The sequence below is a fragment of the Taeniopygia guttata genome, chromosome 1 (assembly GCF_048771995.1).
Source record: "Taeniopygia guttata chromosome 1, bTaeGut7.mat, whole genome shotgun sequence".
In the NCBI taxonomy this organism is placed as follows: Eukaryota; Metazoa; Chordata; class Aves; order Passeriformes; family Estrildidae; genus Taeniopygia; species Taeniopygia guttata.
Window position 1 is genome coordinate 34871266 of NC_133024.1, and position 24235 is coordinate 34895500.

The window sequence follows — 24235 nt, forward strand, 5'->3', positions numbered from 1 at the left end:
TGCCTCAGTTATCTGGCAAGTATAAAGTCAAGGTATTTTCATACAACAGATTAATTTATAATTTAGTTCCCATCAGGAACATAAAATCAAGCCATTCCTCCAACCAGTCCAGCAGATGTTAAATAAACAGCCATAAGCACCTAAAAAGGATGGGGTCAGCATGGCAATTACAGGACAAATGCTGGCAGGACACAGGTGGGCCAACATCTCTGAGAGTTACTGCAAAGGAATTCTACTTCCCTTCCATTTTCAGGAACTGAACTATCCATGAGGGGATGATGAGCCATCTCAAACTTATTGTCCTGCAGACATATAGCCCTAAATATTGGCAGGTATGCTAATATCAGATTTGTTTTTACAGCCACAGCTGTTTTCCCTTAGAAGGAAAGGTGAAAGAGGTTTTCCTGTGAGTTTGATACATTAGGGCTCTGCAGGGCCACCAAACAGAAAGGCGACCCATTTGCATAGCTCCTGCAGCATCATATGCTCCCTGTTCATGGAGTGCAAAATTCTGCCACAGACAAGATAAGAAATGCCGAGGTCTGAAAAGAGATTGATTTGCTGAAAGTGTATGGACTGTCAGAAGAAGAACCTGGCAACTGATGCTAAAAATATAATAAAATGGCTGTATTTACTGAGGTCTATCTAAGGTTCATGTGTTAGCAACACAGTCACCCTTGGCTCACCAGGTGTTAATGGGCAGAGATGAACAGGATGAATGCCTGTAAGAGGTATCTTATTTATGCACTGATAAATGAGTTTAGTTATGGGGCAGGATACTCCTAGGATGTGCTTAGGGTTCAGTTAATCTGGGTTTATGCACAAGAGAAAGCAAGGAAATTGCCATCACAGAGAAGTTCCTAAACACATAAATTACATCTAATTTTGGGCAGAAGAAAAAGGGTCCAAGACTGATCCTATAAGTCCCCTTTTCTGATGCCATCTGACCCTTGCAGAGGCCTAAAAATCATTGGTGCCACTTTGGATTTTAGTGTCTCCTGTCTGCTGAGACAGGAACAAGACAGAAATACACCATCAGATGCTTTTCATGGGAAGGGCACTTTTACCCAGGTCCCTCTGGGATAAGCTCCAGCTAGGAGGCTCAAAGCACTCATGGCATGCAGATTAGCATGGAGGATACGGAAGAGATGGATGATCCAAAGTTAAGTACAATGTTCTATTGACTGGAGACTGCAGGAAGTGAGAGACTGAGACTTAATTCCCGCTTTAGCCTCAGAGGGTCCAAACTCAGAGTTCTCCCTTTTCAGGAAAGACCATGAATCAGGCTGAGATGAGCACACCCTGTATTCCACAAGTCCCTGACAGGCCGCTATGCTAAAGGGGTAACAAAATCATGGGTCCAGAGACCAAAGACATAATTGAGATTCTCAGAAGTCATCTATGGGCACTGATTTTGCATTCTCTCATTCTTTTCAAGGGTCCAGTGTGAGAGGCTTGGGGCAGGACTGAAAGGGGTGCAGAATATCTAGCTGTCCAGTTAGCATCAGAATGACTGAAAATATCAGCAATAATTCATCTTCATACACAAACTCAAAGCTCTTACACCCCAGATTTTTTATGTCCCTCAAGAAATGTCTGTTTGGTTTACACGAGGTCATGTGAAGCACAAGTACATTTTACAAAAATGGACAAACCCAGGCCATCACAAATCGCTATATGATATTAATTTTAAAAAGACATCCTCACAGATGTCCATTCTGGCATTGTTGAAATGTTTCACTTTGGCCTTTCTGAGCCAGAGTCATAAGGCAAAAATCTGCAAACAGATGGAGTCCTCTTGCTTGGTTATCATGTGCAGTAACATGTGCAATCTAACAAAACAGTGAAATTAATCATTCCCAAACCACTCACCAGGGACTCTCCATTTCTGGAATATAGTCATCTCTACACAGACATAAATATCTGCCTGTTCCCTCACAATTACCAGAGGAAGAATCATTCTGGGACTTCCTGTAAGAAGCCTGTCCACTCACCTTGCCATGCTGAAAGGTGGAGCTGAGCTTTCAGCTCCAGCTGGTAACTGAGGCTCTGAGTCTTCTCACCGGGGACCATGGGTCTATTTCATGTTTATTTCAGTTCCTCATAAGAACAAAAGTTTCTCATGCATCAAACAGGAATTAAACTGTCCCACTTTCCTGCAGGGCTGGTCTAGCCACCATCTCATCTCAGATGTCTCCAGCTTTGTCTCCACATTTAGAGAACTGGCCTCACTTAAGCACTAATCTTGATTCATTCTCCCCTATGTCTGATTTATGAAAAATTGTCTTACCTCATTGTCTGTGCCAACATCCAGTAGAACAGGGAGACATTGTTGTGGGTTAACTCCACCACAAGCTGTGTACAAAGCAAGTTTTCCAACTGGGATACCCATGCCGTAACTTCCTAGGTCTCCTAAACCAAGAATCCTCTCTCCATCTGTCACCACGATAGCCTAGGAGGATCAAAAGAGACTGTTGTATGGGGCTGCCAAGGCTCTAGAAGCAAAACCAGCTCCACTCTTTCCACACTGATGCCACTTTGCAGATGCACTGTTGTTGTACTACGACATGAAATAACTCATGCATTCACTTAAGATGTAAAAGAAGGAAAAGAGGAAGTTTTATTGACTATTGACTATTATTATATTGACTTTGCAATATATAGAATTCTAAAAGTGACAGTGGATTGGAGGGTGAAATTGCCACCTCTCCAACCACACTGGTCAAACTAACAGTTTATCAATTCTCTCTTCTCACAAAGAAGAATGTAAAACAATAATTATTTACATGAACAGTGTGTGAGAACTCTAGTAGAAATATGTAGATATTAGAAGACATAGAAAACTTTAAAAAAAACAGGGTGACACACTGTGAAATGGATATTTGCTCCTTGTCTACAACAGCATGTTAATTAGCTGTTAGCAACAGGATGCTGCTCATTTTTGGGGGTAGGTGAAAGTGTGGTTAACAGGTAGGTAGTACCTCACATTGTGGTACAACAGCAACTCTGCTGGAGAACACTTCCATTCACTGTAGCAGCATGGGTTTTTTTTTTTTTTTTTTTTTTTGCATCCCCAGCTGTACTACAAGAAATATTACAAATGAGATCTAGCCTTGATTTTTTTCTTCTTTTTTTTCTAGAAGGATAAAGTGTGCTTAGGAACTGCATCTGTGGAAGAAACATATTTCTGTGTCCTTCCTTATTCAACATAAACTATACACATATTTGAACTTTTTGCTATTGGCTTTTCCTTTTGAGTCAATGTGAAGTGTTAGCAATGAGAAAGTCTCTTTTTGGGTGGGCTCCATCTGGTTTTGGGTGTGCGCTCACTTCTTTACCACACCCAGAGGATGCAGTTGGGATTGAAAGGCAGTAATGGGAATAGGGAAAGCAGCAAGCATATGCACTGCTACAGGTTTATCCTGAAATAGAGTTAATATTCCAACTATGCAGAGAATATTAAAACAAAATTAAGTTCTAATGAATCAAAATATTTCTTTGGAGCACTGATCCCCTTTCATCCAAATAAGTGTTCTCAGGTAAACCTAAAAACCTTTCAATAGCATTTAGATATCTATCAGAGAGAGAAGAATTCTTCAACCTAGGATGTGCTGCAGCACTCTATAGTTACTAAAGCTTCTCAAGGCAACACTGACAAATGAATCAGAACAGAAAATACAGCATGGGAGAAATGCATTGCCATTTGTAAGAGAGGGGGAACTGGAGTCACGTTTGTTTGTGGCTCTTTGGATTTGAAAAACACCCCAAAAAAGGGCACATGTTTTGTGAGCACCTGATATACCAGGACATTATTGGTTTTATTCACTCATGTTCATATGATCAGAACTCAAGAAATAGGACATTAATCTCTGGCTGAGCAGGGCAGATCCTTCTACCTGAATGTAGGAGGTTATAGGTTTAACAGTTAGGAACCTGTTTTCTACTTCCATCTGTGATACAAATTTTCTTGATGACTCTAGTGAAACCACCGTATGAAGGTTAGGTGTGCAGTTTATGACAGCCATCTAAATGCATTCATTTTTCTTTAGCTGGGCCATTGTGAAGGAAAAAGTACAAGACTAAGGAACCAGAGAGAAAATTGTCAAGGGAAGGCACTCCTGAGATGCCCAGAATTCCAACCAATATTTCGTCATGTCAGGATTCATTGGCCATCCTGGAAGAGACACAAACCCCCCACATTCCCACATAAGTATGAACCAGAAATGGTTTCTTCTCACTTGTTGGCTTCTGGTACTATGATTCTTTCAAGGCAGCCCAGCTTTGACAGGAGGGTTGAAGGTGTGGCTCATTAGAGCTTGGCTGAAGCTTTGCTAAGCTAAGCAGAGCACCAGCACCCTTCCAGCCCTTCCAGGCAGAGGATTCAGGGTTTGGCCCAGATTTCCCATTTCTACATTGTTGCCATGAAGCCCTAATGAGCCAAATCTAATGAGCAAAATGTGGGCAGCATCTCCAGGTATTTCTGCACTATCTTTAGTGGGTGGTGTTCAACAGTGGGGAGTGTTCAGCCTTAAAAAAAACCAAACAAACTGGCTCCCTCCAGGGACTTAGATGCAGTCCAGGTGCCTCCCTACTTATCTCAAAATCTTGAGTGTTCCGATGCCTACCAGTTCAGACATGAAGAATGCTGTGCACAAAGACACTGGGAACCATGTGGTCCATAACAGTGAGACTGCTAAAATGAGCTGCCTTTGTAGTCTGGTAAACCTGGAAAGTAGATAGTCTGAATCTCTTTCATGGACCATTGCCCTTCTTATGGTCTGTTTTGGGTGCCAGAGGGGCTGTTTCAACAACAGCCTCTAATCTTTCTGTGCCAGTTTCCCCATCTGCAAAAACATTTCTATCAGCCATAATGAATTCTGCTCACAGTTCTGAGTTGGAAACAAATGGAAATACTGAGTTTGTTGGACAGAACAAGGACAAAATACCTAGCCTGCCTCTCTTCTCCATGGTTCCAAACACAAGTTTGTATGACTGTGATCACTTTTTCAGAAAATAGGTTAAATTTCCATTTTTTTCCCCTTGGAAATGGAAAATGCTTGCAAGATTTTCTCAGTTGCCAAACCTTTGTTCTTGGAAGAAGCAGATGATTGACAGGGGACCAAAACTCTGTCAATAGCCATGGAAATTCCCAGGAAGATGTACTTTCAGACTGATAGAGTAAGGTGAGGTGACTGGCAAGACCTGTCTTAAGTGTTGACTTCATTTCATGCCAGGGACTTGCCCAGCCCCGAGCTCTAGTGAAAAACACTTCACAAGAACACTTTTTGGGTGGGGTGTCAGTAATATTTTCAGCTGCTGGATATCAAATATGATTTGCAGAGTTGCCAGTGTTCTTGATGCTGCATGACTCACTGGATTTGGGAAGGAGTCCCACAATCATGCTAATTACAGAGATATCTTAAAGAGCTTTGGTACAAGTTAACCACACAATTCTTCAATACGCATATCTTGCTTTTTCACTACGGTCCCTATTCTGTGCAAATTTATTATCATGCACATTTTTTTTCATTGACCAAGATCCTGCTACCTGTGAAAGAGAGAAAAAGTTGTTCTTGACTGCAAACATACATGATAAAGTCTTTGAACTCCCAGCTTGACTGGAAATTGAAACTGAAGTTCAGCCTGAAAATTGGCTTAGGAAGAAAAGCATTCTTTGCTTGTCATTTTAAACAGTCAGTTATGTAAATGATGCCAAGCAGTTCTACTAAATATCCCATTTTGCACCAAACTGCCTGTAATTTCCCAGTCCACAGAAGACATAGCACATACCTTAACATTTTCTTCAGGCCAAGAGTTTAGCATTGTTGCAATGTGGCCTCTGTCATGGATGGTGATAAACAATCCCCTAAGAGAGGAGAAGAAAAGGAAAGAAGGAGAAGAAAAATAAGCCTTGTAATAAAACTAGTAAATCCAAGATAAAAGGAAACAGGTGGACTTGAAAATGGAGGGATGTAAACTGCTGAGTACAAAACCAGGCAACTCACTGATACAAAAATGAGACCTCAAGGGACTGCTAATAGCAAGGTAAATTCTTATTTTCAAACCAAAAGTCTCAATGTCCTTAATGGCAACTTCATTCAGCAGCCACCAGTGTTGCATATTTAACACTTGTGAAACATCTTTGCTTCAGGGAGCAAACTCTGCCTTAGTGCAGAAGTGTTTTCTAGTTAAAACAATTTTGATAAATGCAGTGGAGTCTGATGGTTTTGCCATGAGCTTGTTACTCATTCTTTCAAATCCTGGCCATCCAGACAAGACAGTGAAAGCATGATCCTTCTCACCCAGCTACCAGGGTCAATGATGGGGTGGCTGCTCCAGAGCTAGATGTTTTGGGTCACCTCTCTAGTCCACAGAACTCCAATCCAACTGGATCAGAATCTGCCATGACATTTGCTTTGATCAAGCCAAACCTGCTCTTGCGACAGTGTTTCTTTTTTCCCCATGAACATCTGATCCTAGTTTTTGACATTTACCAAGTGAAAATCATGAAAAATTACAAGAAGTGAAACAGAAAAATAAATGTTTGGATGTAACTTCAGTGTGAAGTGTTTATATGGACAATAACAGCTGATTGCACTAAGTTTGATCACTTCTCAATGCAAAGGTCTTCGGGGTTTAAACAAAAGTGCCTTCTTTAAATAAAATCAGGATCTGGAAGAGATCATTTTTGAAACATGTTTTAGATTTATGGTTTATTTATTTTTTTTTTTTTGCCTCTCTGCTGTTGTTATCAAAAAGAGTATCTGCAGGGATTCTTTCAATACCCAGGACAGTATTATTTACACTGACTGATCTCTGCTCTGATACTCTGGGATTTTGCTGAAGTTCCTTTTAGGCTGCACTAACCCCAAAAGATGCAACCTTTCCTCTATACCTATATCAGGGAAAATTGCTTACATTGCTCACAGTGCTGCCTAATCAGTGCAAATCAAGGGCTCTAACTCGAGGATTGCCCTTGGCAGAAGGATGCAGCCATTCTCCTTGCCTTGTTATCGGCTCACAAGAGCAGGAGTTGTGCCAGCAATTAGCAACAGTTGGAAAAAAGGAGAGATGCATTTTTGTTGCTTACATCTCTCAACTATTGCTCAGCCCCAGAAAGTTCAGATCCGGTCATGGTTTGGGCTTCTAATGTGAAACATTAGGGAGAAGAAGCTTGAAAACAACTTCCATTGTAAGGCCATATGAGTGATGGATAATAAAACATAATTGGGCTACTCACTCTGGCAAGGACATATCTCACATGACTCTTCTAGGGCACAGATATCTTCCCACAGTCAGCTGTGGGATTCCTAATGAAAATACCCTTTACTTCGAAAAGAAGAAAAATAAAAGTGCTGACTTCAACACTGATCAAGTCACAATCACACAGACAGATCAGAAAGGCAAAAAAGGAAAATAACATTTCATTTATTCAGTGTAATTCTTTAACACTGTGCCAATAACCAATGAACTAATCACATACACATGGCTTGCCTCAAAGGCAGTATTCACAGATGTCAATCTTCATAAAAAGGGAGTACTGTACTGCTGCCATCTATGTTTAGAAAGCAGTTATTAACTGGGAATTAAAAGTGCAAATTAGTAACATCACTGCATATATTTCAGGTTGTGATACTCTTTTATGAAGAATGCTACTGTTTGAAGGTAACATTTTCCATACACAATGAAGACATCTATTAAGTGTTTAGACGTGTGCCTCATACACTCACATCTCTTCAGTACTGAAGGGAGTCCACCACCTATTTAACCTTTGAAAAACATACTGAGCTCACAGCAGAAGCTGAACCCAACTGTCTACCCACTGCTGGTTGGGCAGCTTGATGGAACTGAGAGTTGTTTCATATAAAAAGTGGAGAGGGCAGCTACCCAAAGCCCCTTGATTCTGACCCTTGCATTGGGAGGGCAGCGGGCTGGTCTTCAATTCCTGCTCGGGATTTGCCAGCAGAGAGTGTTCAGCTTGGGTTTTCCAAAATCTGATGACTGTTCTCACTATGCTCCTTGGGAATAGGACTTTCACAGCTGTCATCAGATTGGCTTGGTTTAGATAGCCTGGTTGGTGACTGAGAACCAAGCATGGAAGAGACAGCCCTCCAGAATTTGTGTTTTCTTCCCTATTATTATGTATTTGACGCTAATTGCTCCTTACTTTACTTCAGGCAAAATCAGATGGCTTATTTTAGACTAACACCCTAATGGCACTACCAGCTTTGCAAGGGAAACCATCAGGAAGAGCAGAAATGGTGATCCATGGGGAAAAGTGGGGAAAGTGACCTTTCTCAGTGACACATCAGGAAGTGGGCATGTATCTAAGCGAGCCTCGTATTTCACTAATGCTGAATCTGAGAGCCAAGGGCCCAGATCCAATAAAACACCTAAATTTCCAATCTCTTTAGGCAACCAGCTGAAGCAAGTCCCTGAATCTGGTTGAGGCTCTGTGGCCGCCCTTTAGGTGTCAAGCATTCAGAAGGGGATCCTGGAGAGCTGGAAATCCCTTTGCAGATGGAATATGCAATGACCAATTCTGACAGGCATTTGAGCAAATCCCTGCTTTTTTTTGAGATGCAAAGGGAAACATGGACATCAGGCTTCAGACTTGGGGGTCACAGGTATGTCCTCATTTTGTATGATCCCCAGGAGAGTTGTGTTCTCCCTCCTGACAATACCTTACCCACAGAGATGAGCTGGCCAATTAGTTAAATAAACATGCTCCAAACTGGCAGAGGGTTTATCTGTCCGAAAATCCCTTCTGCAAGACAGGCAGAAAGAATAGACAAGCTCCACAAACTGGGCTCAGCAAAAGCTTTGCTGATGAGTGAACAGAGAAGGGTAGCAGCCAGGCTTGTCCCAAGGACACACAAACACTTTACTATGAGCGTGGTGAGGCACTTGAACAGGTTACCCAGAGAAACTGTGGATGCACCTTCCCTGGAGGTATTCAAGGCCAGGTTGGATAGCCTCAAGCAAGAAGGTTTAGTGGAACGTGTCCCTGTCCATGGCAAGAGGGTAGACTATATGATATCTCATCATTTCCAACCCGAACTATTCTATGATTCCATGATTGTAGGAGAGGTAAGAAGAAAAAAAGCTTATTTCTGCCTTTGAGAACAGCAAGGTAGAGCTCTGAATACTAAGAGGAACAGAATGGCCTACGTGGACCAGTAGTAAATAAGAAACATCCAAGTGGCAACAAAATCAATTAACCTGATTTTTTCTGTGGAAAAGATGCAGCCTAAGTCTTCTTAAGGAGAAATGAAATCTCAGCAACCTTTATCATCTTTATTTTGTCTTTATCATTACATCTGCTCCAACTCACTTGGGATTATAGTTGATAAATTGCTTCAGAGGAACAAAAAGAAATGAAGCAGTTTTCCTTGCATCTCCTTGGCACTCAATAACAAGGATTCAATTAAAATGTAAAGTAAAAAATGTAAGTAATTTGATCAAGTCACGTAACACAGGCATGGTGTGAGGCAGAGATACAATGTTTTTCCAGACCAGAAAACTCACCTGTGCCCAGGAACCTGCCATTCTACATGGGTTTAGTCATGCATGGGGACAAAATTACAAGAACTAGAGCTTAGTAAAAATTAACTACCTCAGCAATTTCAATCAAGAATGTAGATGCTGTACCATTATTTCTGGTTAAATAGTAACCTTCAGAGAGCTGTTAGCTTCGTGGGGGTAATTAAAAGTGGGGAGTGCTTCAGCCTGCATTCATTAGGGTTTCAGAGCTGCAGTCTCATATTCAGTCCATTAACGTCACAGGTTTCACTACAGCTGCCTTTGGTTAAGGGGGAAGTCAAACTAGATTTTAGTGTGCCACTGAGCACGTCTGTAAGAGTCCAGGAAACTTCAAGGAGAGTTACAGCTTCTTAATTTGTCACTGAGGCAGTATTTCTGTCTGGATATCAGCAAATCGAGTCAAACTGCCTGAACTGGACTGCAGGATGTAGCAAACTGCAGGTCACTGCAGAATCCATCAAAGGCCCTGAATCATTCACCCACAAGACCTCTTCTCATCCGTGAGCCAGGGCCCTTATCTTTTCTTTTCTGGTTTTATCCTGAGTTCATGGCAGTACTCCAGGACTTGCAAAACTACACAGTGTACCATGTGAGCCATAAGAAGAATCCTGCCCTGAGCCCCAGTACTGGTTAGGTCTTGACCACTCTGATGGCATTCTGGAAGTCCCACAATGACAATTCCTTAACTACAAGGGAAATCATGGAAAAAGTTCAGAGACAAAGAACACATGGCACATTTGATACCTAGATGAAGTGGTACTAGATACTGGTGATGGCTTTTTGGAATAACATTTATATTTTTTACAAGGACATGTAGTGATAGGATAAGAGATAATAGCTCTTTCAAACTGGAAGAGGTCAGGTTTAGATTAGATATTAGAAAGAAATTCTTTACTGTGAGGATAGAGAGGCACTGCAACATGTTGCCCAGAGAGTTTGGGGACTTGTCATCCCTAGAAGTGTTCAAGGCCAGGCTGGATGGGGCTTTGAGCAATCTGACCTAGTGGAAGGTGTCCCTGCCCGTGGTAGGGAGGCTGAAACTAGATAATCAGTAAGGACCCTTTTAACCCAAACCATTCCATAATTCAATGATTCTTTTAGACATTTGAGAAGGAATTGGTTTTAACATGTTTCATATTTTAGAAAAAAGAAATAGCCATTAATCCTTTTATTCAATAGGAAGTTACTTCTTTAAAAAAGCTAAGTAGTGTTCCCTTTTCTGACAGTCCTGGTTAGCAATGCTGACATGTCAGCTATTTCCCATTAGAAACAACAGTGGAGCCAGCAGTGCTATCTCTAAAGAGCTATTGTTTGTTTACAGAGAATGTTCATTCCCCAAAGCTCAGAGGGGAGTGAAAAACATTATGCAATCTGTCCTCACAGCTCTTAATATTTCCTCACTTCCCTCCTACCCAGAAGTATCTCCCTCTCCTAATGGCTTTTCCTTGGCAGCTACCAATGTTCCTATGGCTGTTTGCAACCCTTCTGGTGCAGTCTTGCCGCACTGCTGCCTCTGAGGCGAAATCAAACAGAAATCCACTGCAAAGCTTCATCAAGCTCCATGTAAAACCTCTGGCCATGGCTGTGCTCTTCTTCCAGTCTTGTCCTGTGCTGTGGGTTTGGGCAGCATTTCTATGACTTCAGTTACCTGTTTACATCTATAAAATTAATGGCCTTTTTACACATATCATATATTAGTGATATATATTTTACTCAGCAATTATACCCACCAGTATTCACATCACACTACTCAAAAGCCAGAAAACAGCAGAACAAATGATGGCACTGGATCACTGATACATATACTAGCATGAAGCAAAAGGACATCGCTCCTTGATTCGCCTGAACTTCCCTGACAGGCTGAGACTAAAGATGCTTGCATATTTAAGATCCATGGAGGAAAAGAAAAACCACCAGAAGGATGTAAAAAGCTCCTAAGTTGATAGGAGTTGAAAAACACAACCCCTCCCACTCAATTATTGCAGCTTCATCCTTTTTCTCACTCACATCTCCAAAGGCCTTCTCTCTGAATAATAAGATACTCAGTATTTGACCAGTGTTATCCAATATTTGCTGACACTGCAATGGTCAGGTTTTCTCAGGGTTTGGTATACAGCAGGAAGAACAAAAAAAAAACCCAAAAAAACCAACCAAACAAAAAAAACCCAAACAAAAAAAAAAAACCAAAAAAAAAAAAAAAAACCACACAAAAAACCCCCCAAAAAACACCACCTCAGCTGAAAATTCCACATGCTTTCTGCACAGAGATCAGTCCATCAGCCTTGTTTATTCAGAAAGGAAGTGTCTTCTTTAAGGGTCTACCAGGTTTTGCCTTATATAATTACTTGTTCCTGAGAAGAGGAACTGATGGAGAGAAGATTAAAATGGTAGCTAAGGCCTCTAATTCTCCAGATACTCCTCAAACAGCCAAGGAAGGGTCCTTCCAAGGAATCTGGCTCCTTGTATGTGTGCTGCCATATCAGTTCAGTGAACTGCAAGATTAAAGGTAACAAAACTCAAGCTTTGTTTGATTTTCTTTACACTTTTGACCTTCTAGTCTGGGTGCTAGTCTCCCCAAATGAGGAGAACTTGCCCCACAAGTGAGGAGATGATAAAAATGACCATGTAAGCTAATGTTAAGAAAATGCACATATTCCCAATACTTAAGCAGGCATCATGAGCAAGTGTTTTTATCTGGATAGGAATGGCTCATTCTTGGAATACTAATAAAGGTTAAGCGTCTCACTGAAGGTGATGAAATTCTACTCACATAAAAGTCCTTGAGTGTTTTAACTTAATTCAGCCTGGATTTCCCTTTGAAGACATAGGAAATCTTGGGAATCCTTGCTTAAAATGGGAAATAATTGCTTAAAAAAGCAACAAACAAAAGAGATCAGTCAGATCTTTGCCAGCATCCCAGCCTGCACCAGTTAGACAGTCATGAGAAAGTTGTGAGACAGCAGCCAGAAACCTACAGTGAGTTATAAGGTTAGACAGAAAATGGCTCTGACAGGCATGGCACAAGCTGACCTTCTGCAGTGATCACAGCCATTCCTTACACAAAGGCATGATGCTCTCAGAAAATCTGGAGCGAGACCGTCTCAGAGTAACATTGAAATCCACATGTCAAATTTGTTTTCACACTGAGGAAATGAAAAACCAAGCTGGCTTGTCACGGTGGAGGGATGCTGACTGCTGCTGCACGCTGCTCTGTGCTCTTTGCAGTCTGGCTGAATTCTGCCCCAAGCCCAGCTGACTGGTAGGCATTCTGGCTGCCCAAGGCTGCAAAAGGGACACATGAAAGAGAGGGATCAGCTGATGGGCTTGGCTTTTGTTGCGTACTAACCACAAAAAACTCTCACTGCTGTGCCAGAAGAACAGGCTGGAGAAGCCACTCTGTAAGGCCAGTCTGTACTGGAGATGAAAAATGTGGTTACAGTAAGGGCCTACATTTGGTTTATTTTCACTTTCAAAACCCATATACAAAATTGACAGCTTGAGCAATATGAGCCTTTAGGGACATTTCTACCAGCTGCACCCCCACTGTTGACTTTTTTTGGTTCTGGTCTCTGCCAGAACAGGACAAAAGGCTTCAGAACAACAAAATAAACTTTGAAATTGCTTGGCTGTTTTAGGGAGCTTGAGATTACAAATGCCTGTGGGCTACAGACTTTGGAGAGAAACTATGTGCTAGCATGCACTGATTTGTCTAAATACAGTACATTTAATCATAAAATTGGACAAAAGTCTCTGTGATTATTCATCAGCTGTTTTTTTTCAAGGTTTTTAAAAAGGCCAAGAAATTTTCATTGTTTTAGATAATTTTCTTTGTAAATTGTAGGCTGCTGACCAGTACCCTGAGGTAATGAAAAAATAATAGAAACCAAGCACAATCAACTATTAGTGAAATCTATACAGAGACTTTAAGACAATATTTCTATAATTTATACACAGTAAGAGATTTAATTTCAGATGATCTGCAATACAAATAAATTCATTACTACTATAAATGTCCTTCACGTTATCACCATATATTTTAGCTAGGAAACCCAAAATTCAGTGTTGAAGCCAGAAGTTGCAGGCTCCAAGGTAATGAAAGATTCACTATCCACACAACCCCCCTAAACCCACACTGGGAAATCTCCATGATCCCAAGGGATTGAAAGCTGCTAAGCTGTAGGAAACTGCCAAAGATCAGAAACAGAGAGATTTAAAGTGAGCACATATGAGTGCAAGCTGTAGCTCTCCCCATGCTTTGGCATAGTCCACCCCCTGCCACAGCAGAAAGGTCCAGACCACAGCCTAAAGCAAAGCTTTTGGATCCATTTCCTGGCTGCTAAATTAACACCCACCACTAATTCTAGCAGGGCTTTTTTTTTTTTTCCAGGAAAAGGGCCATTATACTTTGTCCTCTCTTACCTGCTAGCTCATTTCAACAAATTTATCAGCAAGGTCTCAAAGATGTTTGTTCCCATGCCCTTTTATGAAAATTACTGTTGAGATAAAGAGAAAAGATAAAGGGGTTCGTGTCCTCACCACCCTGGGGAGGGGAACATAGACTTTACAATGACAATTATCCTGACAGCTGCCTAAAACCAGTTTGCAGCTGCACACAACATGAGCTGCTTCCCACCTAGTACCTACTCAGCCCTCACTAGCAAAGCCTTAGAGCTTTTCTAGGCTGCAGGAATAAGCAGAAGGCAGAGAAAAGGAGGAAAAAAGGTGACTGTAGAGGAAACCAAATGAAAAACCAGAATGGCTATGGGGCAGGACCAAAAAGGCACAGATAGGAAATCAGAGGGGACAGCAAGCAGAGCACTGAAAGCCGTGCTCACTGCTCCCTAAGGAAGAGGTGAGGGAAGGGGAGGAGGTGTGGGTGGCTACGGTGAAGCACAGGTGGATATAAAAAAGGATTAAGGGGATGTGGAAAGGAACATAAAGCTTCACAGATACAAAGTGTTAGGGACAGTAGACAGAAACCAGGAGGAATCCTGGATTTATTGGTTCTGCTAGTCAGGCATCAGCCTAAAGAATAAATATCCTTTCTTTGTCTCCAGGGGGAAGTTGATGGAGAAAGACCAGCTCAGTACTTATTGTTATTGGTCATTATGCAGCAATGTGAAAAGGCAAGAGGGTTGGAATCAGGTCCCCAGTGGATCTCTGCTATCCACATTCTATGATTAAGACAAGAGGCAAGCAGACCCATGTTGCTCTTGGCTTGTCATGAGCTGCTTTTCCCTACTGTATTCTCAGGACTGAATTCTCTGGTTGAACCAGAGAACTGCCAAGTCATAGCATAATTTGGGGATTAAATCCTCCTTGTATCTTAAAACTTGACAACCCCAAATTCCCAGTGTCCTTTCCAGCAGTGGCGTTTCAATGCTGTTTAGGAGGGCCTCCAAGAAGGTTTGTCTGTGTAAGGATCAGGCTGCTGGAGCCAAGGACTGGGTAAGAGCCAAGCAGATCTGCAGTATGGAGGTCTGACTCTGGCTTACCCCAGATCCCCCTTCTTGCGAATGTGCAGGAGGGAGAGGGAAAGACCAGACTGACTTCTGTCACCCAGAAATAAATTTAGAGATGCAGTTGGGTAAAGACCAGACACTGAGGTGAGACAAAAGTTTCCACCATCCAGGGATTCCACCAACCAGCAAGAGTGGGCATTTCCCAAATTCAGTAACCTTTGCTGTGTTTAAGCTCATTGTGCTCAAGGGGCTTGATATTCTTTGTTCAAAAACAATTTCAAGTGTAGGAAAATTTGACTCAGCCCTGATTTTCCTCTGCCTTTTTGTAGGTTCAGTCCTACGCCTGACTGTGTGCTGGATCCTGGAAGGATCTCAGTAACTGGGAGATTATAGGATTACAAAGAGAAACACGCAGAGATGGTCAATCAGTGCTGTTGCTCAGTTGATTTTGACCAAGGAGCCCTTATCTGTTTCACTGCTAAGCACACAACATATTCTGTTTTACTTGATAGTGCAGAGGTTAAGGTGGGATCAACAACCCCATGGAAGTTAAATTAAGTCCTGCCCTGATTATATTTCCTTCCTGTGCTCTGCAAATTCTTCCAGGACCCACACCTTCCCTTTTAAAGTGCACAACAGGGAGCCCCAAGAATGAACACATAATTAGAACAAAGTTTGACATAGAAAAGAAAGATTATTTTGACAATACCAGAGAAATTAGCTTCCAGATAAATGAAATATAATTTGGTATACTTTTAGTGACTCCATCTAATTAAAAAAAAAAAATCAAACTTTTGCCATAAATTGCAGCAAATACAGAAAGTAACAGCAGCTTTTGTATTAATTCTTCCATAATCAGGTTATAGACTCTTAGGCTCACAGAACTGTTTGGTCTGAAGTGGACCTTAAAGATAATTTAACCATAGCAAACCATCATAAAGATAATCTAATCATGGCAAATCCCTTTCCATGGGCAGGGACATCTCCTACTGCAGGTTGCTCAGAGCCCCATCCAATCTGGCCTTGAACACTTCCAGGGATGGAATATCCACAGCCTCTCTTGGCAACCTATGCCTAGAGAAGGCATCACCCTCATCACCCTCACAGTCAAAAATTTCTTACATCTATTCTTATATCTTTCAGTTTAAAACCACTGCTCCTTATCCTATTACTACATGCCCTCATGCAAGCCCCTCTCTAGCTTTCCTGGTACCGGAGGTGCTGTAAGGCGTCCCTGGAACCTTCCCCTCTCCAGGCTGAACAAGCCCAGCTCTCTCAGCCTGTCTTCACAGGAGAGGATCCCAGCCAGCTGAGCGCCTTTGTGGCCTCCTCTGAACTCTCTCCGACTGGTCCATGTCCTTCTTGTGTTGGGGCCCCAGAGCTGAACACAGCACCCCAGGGGTGGGTCTCACCAGAGCAGATAGAAGGGAGAATCACCTCTCTTGCCCTGATAGCCACTCTACTTTGGATGCAGCCCAGGACACGGTTGGCTTTCTGAGCACAATCCATGCCTGTTTCACAGCCCAATGGATGTTGCTGTGCAAGGTTTTCATGATAGTCAGCACCATTTCCCCTCAAATTTACATCCTGGTATTCATTATTCTAAATAATTCTTCTCCCTCCTCCCTGTCTTTGGCATTTTTTGTTTGAGGTGGGGTTGTTTCTTGTGGCAGCAGCGTAGATTTATGCCAGATCAAAGAAGAACACATTCTCTTGTATTTCCTTCACCAGGTCAGCCTCTTTCTTTAGGGCAACTCCACCTCTTCCTTCGAGCTTCTCCTGGTATATCAGGGAATTTCAACAGACTTAAATCTAAATCACCTCTGACAGGAGCGGAAAGCCTGACCTTCATAAATGAGCATGAGATTTGCTGTTAACTTCTGTAGGCCTGACATTTTCCCTCATGCCCATAAAAGTTTCTTACGGTTGTTAGAGCTAGTGCATACCTATTTTTCTTAGGAAATGTGAGGAAAAGAGAGAGAGAGAGAAGACTGGAGATATGCAACAAGGAGCACTGACTGTTTTTCTAATGAAAAGATGGAGCTGAGTCCTTTTTCACTCCCTTTTCCACTCATTGCAATGCAGAAATTGTATTACAGCTTCACAACACCAACAGTGTCCATCCCATTCCCCAGCCTGCATGGAACCTCAGATCAGGACCAATACACCAGTTCTTCTCTCTGTATGCCCACAAACCAATCTGTACTTGTCTCCACATTTTGAAAAACACTTCACGAAAGTTGAAACAGAGAAGGGATAAAGATAGGGGTACAGCATGCTGAAAAGTCTTGCCTGAAGGAAGTAAGGAGAGAGAGAGCAGTGGGAACCTTTGCATTACTTTGCCAGCTCTCAGAAATTCCAAATAGGCTGAGCCATTTTCAGCAGCCGTGAGCTCCTTTTGCATGAACTACTTTCTCCAACCATGGTCTTCACCCCCTCATTCAATAATCTTGTCCCATACTGTCTCCCACCTAAGTGTTCTGAGAGCCTCTTCAGGGCTTCCTGGCTACACATGGTCTCTTTGAGACTTTCCACAGACATTCCTTCCCCTTCAGTTTGTTACAAGACCCTTCTTTAGGTGGCTGTGACAGTGTTAAACAGATTCCTCTTCTCATGCACTGACTTCAGCTGCCACTGGAAGAAGGTTGAACCAGGCTGGTGGCAACAAGAGAAGTTATGATGACTGGTGTTTTTACAAGAAATAGAGATTGTCTAAAGGGGTTTCAAAACAAAGTTTCAGGACAATAATCCAAACCCCAGTCTTCCCACTCACTTCTGGTCTCCAATGTTTTATAGAAGAGGGAATGGAGACAATTCTGTGGCTAGGGACAAGTCTATGGGATTAACACTTTTGTTCTAATTCCATTTGGTTTGGTCTTAAAGTGTCCAGAAATGGCAGGTAACTTTGCCTCTCTCCATTCTTTCCCCTCTGCTGCTCAGACAGCACAACACCACAAAAAAAAAGTCACTGATCAGAGACAGACCTGCTGACAAGACAATTCCATAGATTGACTGATGTTTCATTTACCCATTTTTCATCAGACACACGGATCATTATTCTGTCAGACTTAATTTTCACACCAGCTGCATCCTGTTAGCTTTCTCCAGGTTCAGCTTAATCCCAACATGTTTTGCATTGTTTGCAAGCAGTTCTCAACGATATCTACATTTGTAGGGGGAAAAAAGTGAACGTATGCAAGTTTTTTCTGTCCTCATAACCACTCTCCAATGGTGATAAAACCACCTTTTACAGCCCTACTCTCAGGGGATGCCAAAAGCTTTTGAGGAGCAGTTGACAACTTTATACTTTCAAATACCATTATGTTTATGAATTAACTAGTGTCTTGAGAGACTCTGGTCTTATGCCACTGTAATAAACTATCCCTCACCATCACAGAAGAAATAAAACCCTGATTCCCTGCCCTAAGCTTCCTCTTTACTATCTTTTTGTGAAGATAGTAAAGAGATACTTTCAAAGATACTGTCACAATTAAAAGAGATCCTCAGGCTTAAACCATACCTTTTAAATAGCATTGCACATGTTCAGTCCTGTGCTTCATAAGGACCCCCACAGTACTCATTAAGTGCATTTTACCTTAAAAAAAAAAGCAAAAAAATTGAAATCCTACTATGCACCTTGTTTTTGTAGAGGCTTTGTATCCTTACTCTAAAGCAAAAAGGACTCTCAACCATGGTCTGAAAGCTTTATAGGGGTAGTAGAAGCATTTCCTAAGGAAATGGTGACTGTCTGTTAGTGGGATCAAAGAACCAAGATTTCGCCTTCCCCCCTTCATTTAGTGTCTCAAAGTTGCAAGCCCTGCTCTGTTACATTTCATTCTTTCCTTCTAACAAACTTCTGATGTGTATAAGGGGTTCCTGGGCTTTGAAAAGCAAACACTTTAAGGCACATATTCCTTGGATACCCTAGGATAGCGGGTCCTTTGCTTGAAGCCAGTTTTGTTATCACTGCTGCTGAACATAACCAAACCTGCCCTCCCCATGCCTTGAGCAGCTCGCTTCTGCTTCAGCACAGCAGCACAGCTCCTGTCTGGGTGGCAGTGAACTGGCTGTCTGGATTGCTGCCAGCCTGGCCCAAAAAGGACTTGGGTCTGCCCAGATTTGTCCTTGAAGGATCATTACACAGCAGCACGAATATCTGTAGAGGCACAGGGGTGATGGGAGGTGTGGAAACCCAGGGCACCGCGAATATTTCCCTGTCTGCTCTGGGGTGTCCTGACCCCCAGGCGAGCACTGATTTTGACCCTCATTCATGGAGAAAATTTCCAAAGCCTCAAGGTAAACTAGAAACCACAAAAGTGTGAAATTGTAGAGATTATAGAGAGTAGTGTAGTATGTCACATGGGTGAGAAATTTAGGTTTTAGGATTTCTAGTATGTTATAGATGGATACAAGATGGAGGGTACAGGGTATTGTCTTGAGTTCCATTCTTCTTTCTTCTTCTTCCTTCTTCTTGGGTTTAGGTGGTATCTTGTAATTGGGTAGAAAAAGCTGCACTGCAGGTCTTTAGGGGTCAGTCATTGGGTTAGAAAGAAAATAATTTAGGTGTCACTTCTTAATTGCATAGTTTAGTTTTTGATTAGACTTAAAAGGCCTTGTAACCATTTTTATCCATTTTTGAGCTGTTTTTCCTGCATGCAGTGTCTGGTGCAGACAGTGTGCTGAAGTTTTGATAAGATAACAATAAACAGAAGCTGAAGACCGAAAATGTCCAATGCATCTCTCGCTCCTGACACAGAACTGCTCCAGGAGGGTTTCCCCTGCCAGGGGAACCCCCAGGGAGTTGCCCAACTTGGGGCCTGCAAACTCACAGGGAGGGAGGTGTGAAGGCATGCCAGGGATGGATTACAGGAGACAGTCTGTAAAGCTGCACGTGTGAAGACAGAGGATCTGAAGCTGTACCACTCTGCAAGAAATCTCCCTTAAGTCTGAATCAGCCTTGATCATCATACACTGCAACAGGTATATTCATTATATGAAACAAGTCTTGTCACCTTGGGAGTCTATTTTCAGTCACATCCTTTGGCCTTGGCAATGTGCATACATCTGAGTCCCCTCATCCCCTTTATAGAATTTGTGAGTCAAAGAGAGCAATGGATTTTCATAACAAAACCGCAACCACAAGACACAAAATGAGGAGGAGCATAACCTGAGAAGTCCCCAAGAAGTGAACATGTTTGCCTATCTAGTCCTGTACTCCTCCTGTTACTGGCCACAGCTGCAGACAGGACCTGTCCTTAGGAAGACTTCTCTTTGGACATGTTGCTCTTCTTTTGTGCTTATTTAACATGGTTTGATCATAGAAAAGAGATTTTGACAGGGTTCTTAATCATTACTGCAGAAGAGGTGCTATTGCTTAGTACTTTGACCTGTACTTACAAATTACATAATAATTTATATTTCTTATTTAAAAAATTCAAAATATAAAATGAAACTGTACTTTAGCCTGAAGGTTGTAATGCTTATTACATGGCTTTAAATAAACATAAAATTGTCAAATCATCAGAGAGCTGGCTGGAAAACAAGATAGGAAAAATGTATTCAACATAGACACCTTCCAGCAAAAACTTTATCGCTCTTTGGCAACAGTGCCTAAATGTAATTTTTATAAATTTTATGGTTCCACCTCTATTTCAGTCATTCTAAACATCTGAGACTTAATCACATAGGAAGAAGTCTGAGGTCAGTGGAAAAAAAAATCCTGCCTGAAGAATTTAAAGCAACTAGTAAAGAGAAAGGCAGTCGGAGTTTGGGGAAGGCAGAGAACCTGCTGGGGCATCAGGAGCTATGCCTGGCCCACCAGAAGAAGTAGGAAAACTGTGGACATAACAGATAAGTATGAGAACAATCAAATGCTTGCAAGTGGTTTTGTTCCTGTCGCTCTTTTCTACTGTTAAATATAGAAAGGCTGTTAATTTAGACTGCTGGCTGGATAGCTTTTTGAAAAAAAGGAACACCAGGTGTCTTATTCCATTTGGAACAGATAAATCTGCTAGCAGGGAGTATATGCTGGAGGCCTGACCTGGAAGGAGAACTCTGTCCACTGGCCCCATAAAAGTGCAGGTTAGAGAGGTCTACCCTTTAAGGGTTTGTATATAAAGACAAAGAAAGGGAAAAGAGGTATTGAGTCCTGCAATTACTACTACAGTATCTGACAAACAAAAGCTGCAGCCATGTAAACATAGATAAATGTCCTCTGATAAGTGATGCTGAGGGAAGCCCTGCTGGACACCTTGGGACTGTTTTTAAATGCTGTTGTACAAAAGCTGTTTTGTAAGCAAGTTATGTGCACTGTAATCCTTCCAGGCTCAATCTTCCAGTATAAAACCAAGCACTAATGGGGCTGAGAAAGATCCCAGCATGGGGAAGAAGCTAACTGTGTCCAAAGGCTGCTGCTGGTGTGGCCACAGACAGACTGTACAATGAGCTGTGCTATGTGGGCACATCCATCCCTGTTGGAACACAATGTGGGGTTTAAAAATGGAGATTTTAGTAGAAGTAATGGCATCCTACCTTGAACTGTGTGTCTTTCAGGCCAACTCCTAATGTACATAATATGCTCCAGGACAGAAAATATATTCTCCAAGACAGTAAGAGTCAGATTGAAAAAAATAGCACATATATACCCTTCCCATTTTAGTCTCATCACTTCACATTATATAACAGCTCTTTTATTTTTGCAAAAAAAAATTTCTCTGCTAAAACAACCTTGATTACATCCAATTCTGAAGCTAGGCTGAAATCCATTCTGTATCTTCAGGGAAACAAACTCCCCACCACAGGAAATCCAGTGCACCAAGGACATGGTCATTTGTTCTTTCCTGAAGAAGCCATAGGCTGGAATCCAGAAAAGACCCAGCCCCAAATTTAGCAGCAAAACTGTCAGACTATGAGAATGAACATTCCTATCACATTAGTAAAATAATGCGGATTTAAAGCATGAGAAAGACAGGAGTTACAGGAAGGGGAATTCTCCAATAGAAACAACTGCAGCAAGAATTCAGTTTGTGGAAAGGCATCCGTGCTTTCCTGAAGATAACAGTGGATGGGAAATAAAAGAAGCAAAGCTCCCAAATATTGTTTTAACCTATTGCAAGGTTAAAGGCAGCCAGGAGGCAAAGACACAGTGGGTGTACAGCAGGAATTGCTGCATGAATATTGATTACCTGAGATTCAGCAGCTACTGCATTAATACTGACTAGCTGAGAACCAGCAGTGTGCTCTTCTCTGCCTGACAGTGCTCACAGCTCAATACCTGTAGACACAATCTGGGCTGTCTTATCTCTGCTACCTTTCACTCATGCCCGGAAGAAGTTATTGTCCTCCCCCTATAAAAAGCACAGATCCTTCTCTGGTTTCCTCATACCCACTGAGGAGGAGGAGGGGATAATATCAAGTCTTGGATAGATGAATGCCTTTAGCACAGCCCTGCAGATCCACAGGTTGCACATCAATGCCCAGAACACAATTACCTGGCCCAGACACGAACCAAAAAGCAATCATGAGGAGCAGCTCATGTGAAGGAATACACTGGCTTTATGAGAAATCTTCATCACAAGCTGAAAGCAAATATGTTTGCCAAGATAATCTTATACATAAAATGTTATTAATTATCTTGTCTACATAGCCCTTATGTCTTTGAGGTGTGCCTCAGGGACCCCCTGTGACCTAGACTCAGTAGAATTTGCCTCAGTTGCCCCATCTGTAGCACTACTCTCAGCTGAAACTGCAGTCAAACCTCATGCTTGTGAAATGCTTTGAAAATGGTATTATTAGTTTCCTTTACTTTGCAAATTTCTATCACAAAAGCTTAAATGTTCATCTGACTACTGGTACATTTCAAGGACCAAAAAATTTAAAAGCCTACAAAGAAAACTGAACGGTACCATTAAATTTTCAGGCTAGGTTAAAATGTACTTCAGAAAGCTAACAAGGGATTTATCTAAGCATTAATCATTAAAAAGAATTATGCAGAATGGGGTCTTCCAACATGGTACAGAGTGCTTAATGTTGCATGAATTTATACAGTGACTGTTCTGAACAGAGAGGGAGGCACTGATGCAGAGCATCATCTATAAAGATGATTCTAGTGGGGTAGTTTGTGGAAGTGCATACAAAAGTTCAAAATCAGCACAATGTATCTAAAACTCAACAATTACTCAAACAGCATTGCAGAGAGCACTCGGTGCTCCTGAGACAGCAGATGGGGAGGGGTGCAGCCCTAAGTTCAGCAAGCTCTTTGGGGACTGTACAGCACTGTTTGAGAACAAAACCACTCTGTTCACTGTTTATAGGAAGAAGTCAAAGCTATTCTCGACTCCCCAACTCATCATCAAATGTACACACATGAAGCTGCTGGCTGGTTCGCTTTTTGATGAGGGATTGAGTTTTAGATGTTTTGGGCCACCCACATAAAGATGGTGTCGATACAAAAGAAACATTCATATGAAATTTAAAATTTGCAAACACAGTCTCTTCACTCACCGTGGTCTCCTGAAAGCCAAACCATACTGCTGACAAGCCAGGCCAACTGTTGGGGTGTAAACTATGGGCATGAATTTCTCGATATCAGAGGTCAGCACTCGGTAAAAAAGCTTCTCATTCCTGTCTTGCAATGTCATAAGAATAATATACCTTTAAAGTAATAAGAAACAGTTATATATCAGTATTTATGGTAGTTCACAGTTTCACAAAAAGCAGTCATTGGCTCACTCAGTATGGACTCAGTTCTCCCAAGCCCTGACACTCCTTTGTGCTATATTATGAGCAGGTACTTGGAATAAAATTTCCCAGAGGGCCTGGCCAGCTCCACCATCCTCAGTGACAGCCCACAAAGACTCAGTAGGGCTGGATGTCACACCCATGCACAACCTCAGAGTTTTGAAATTTGCACCAAAAGGCATCATACACAACTATCAATATATAATTTTCAAGAGCAACATAGATATTTGTGACACAGAAAAGCCAATGCAATTGGTCTACAGGGTAAGAGTCCTTCTGCCTCAGTCCTCAGATCAATAGCAGCTGAGAGAGACAGAGGTGCAAACCCTATTGCCCATCACAGCAGGAATCAAACAATCAAACAGCATCTTCCATCAGTAACCCTGATGAGCAATAATGGATGCAATGAAAACTCAGAAAGATTAGCCAATACAATATTGCTTCTATTTTCTTTTTATTTTTTCCTACACACTGTGTTTTTTTTCAGTTCT

General features: G+C 41.8%; 1 protein-coding gene across 5 annotated transcripts in view; it reads right to left on the bottom strand.

Moving 5' to 3' along the window:
- The window catches only part of ME3 (malic enzyme 3), a 117252-nt gene that overhangs the window by 28206 nt on the left and 64811 nt on the right, over nt 1-24235 (bottom strand). For 4 of the 5 annotated variants that reach the window (XM_072926881.1, XM_072926861.1, XM_072926877.1 and 1 more), the window contains 3 exons: nt 23508-23657; nt 5791-5866; nt 2291-2452 (listed from right to left, as the gene is read on the bottom strand). In XM_072926881.1, the coding sequence (XP_072782982.1) occupies nt 2291-2452; nt 5791-5866; nt 23508-23657 (388 nt within the window). The remainder of the gene's footprint in view (nt 1-2290; nt 2453-5790; nt 5867-23507; nt 23658-24235) is intronic. The other variant, XM_072926867.1, reaches the window with a different exon arrangement.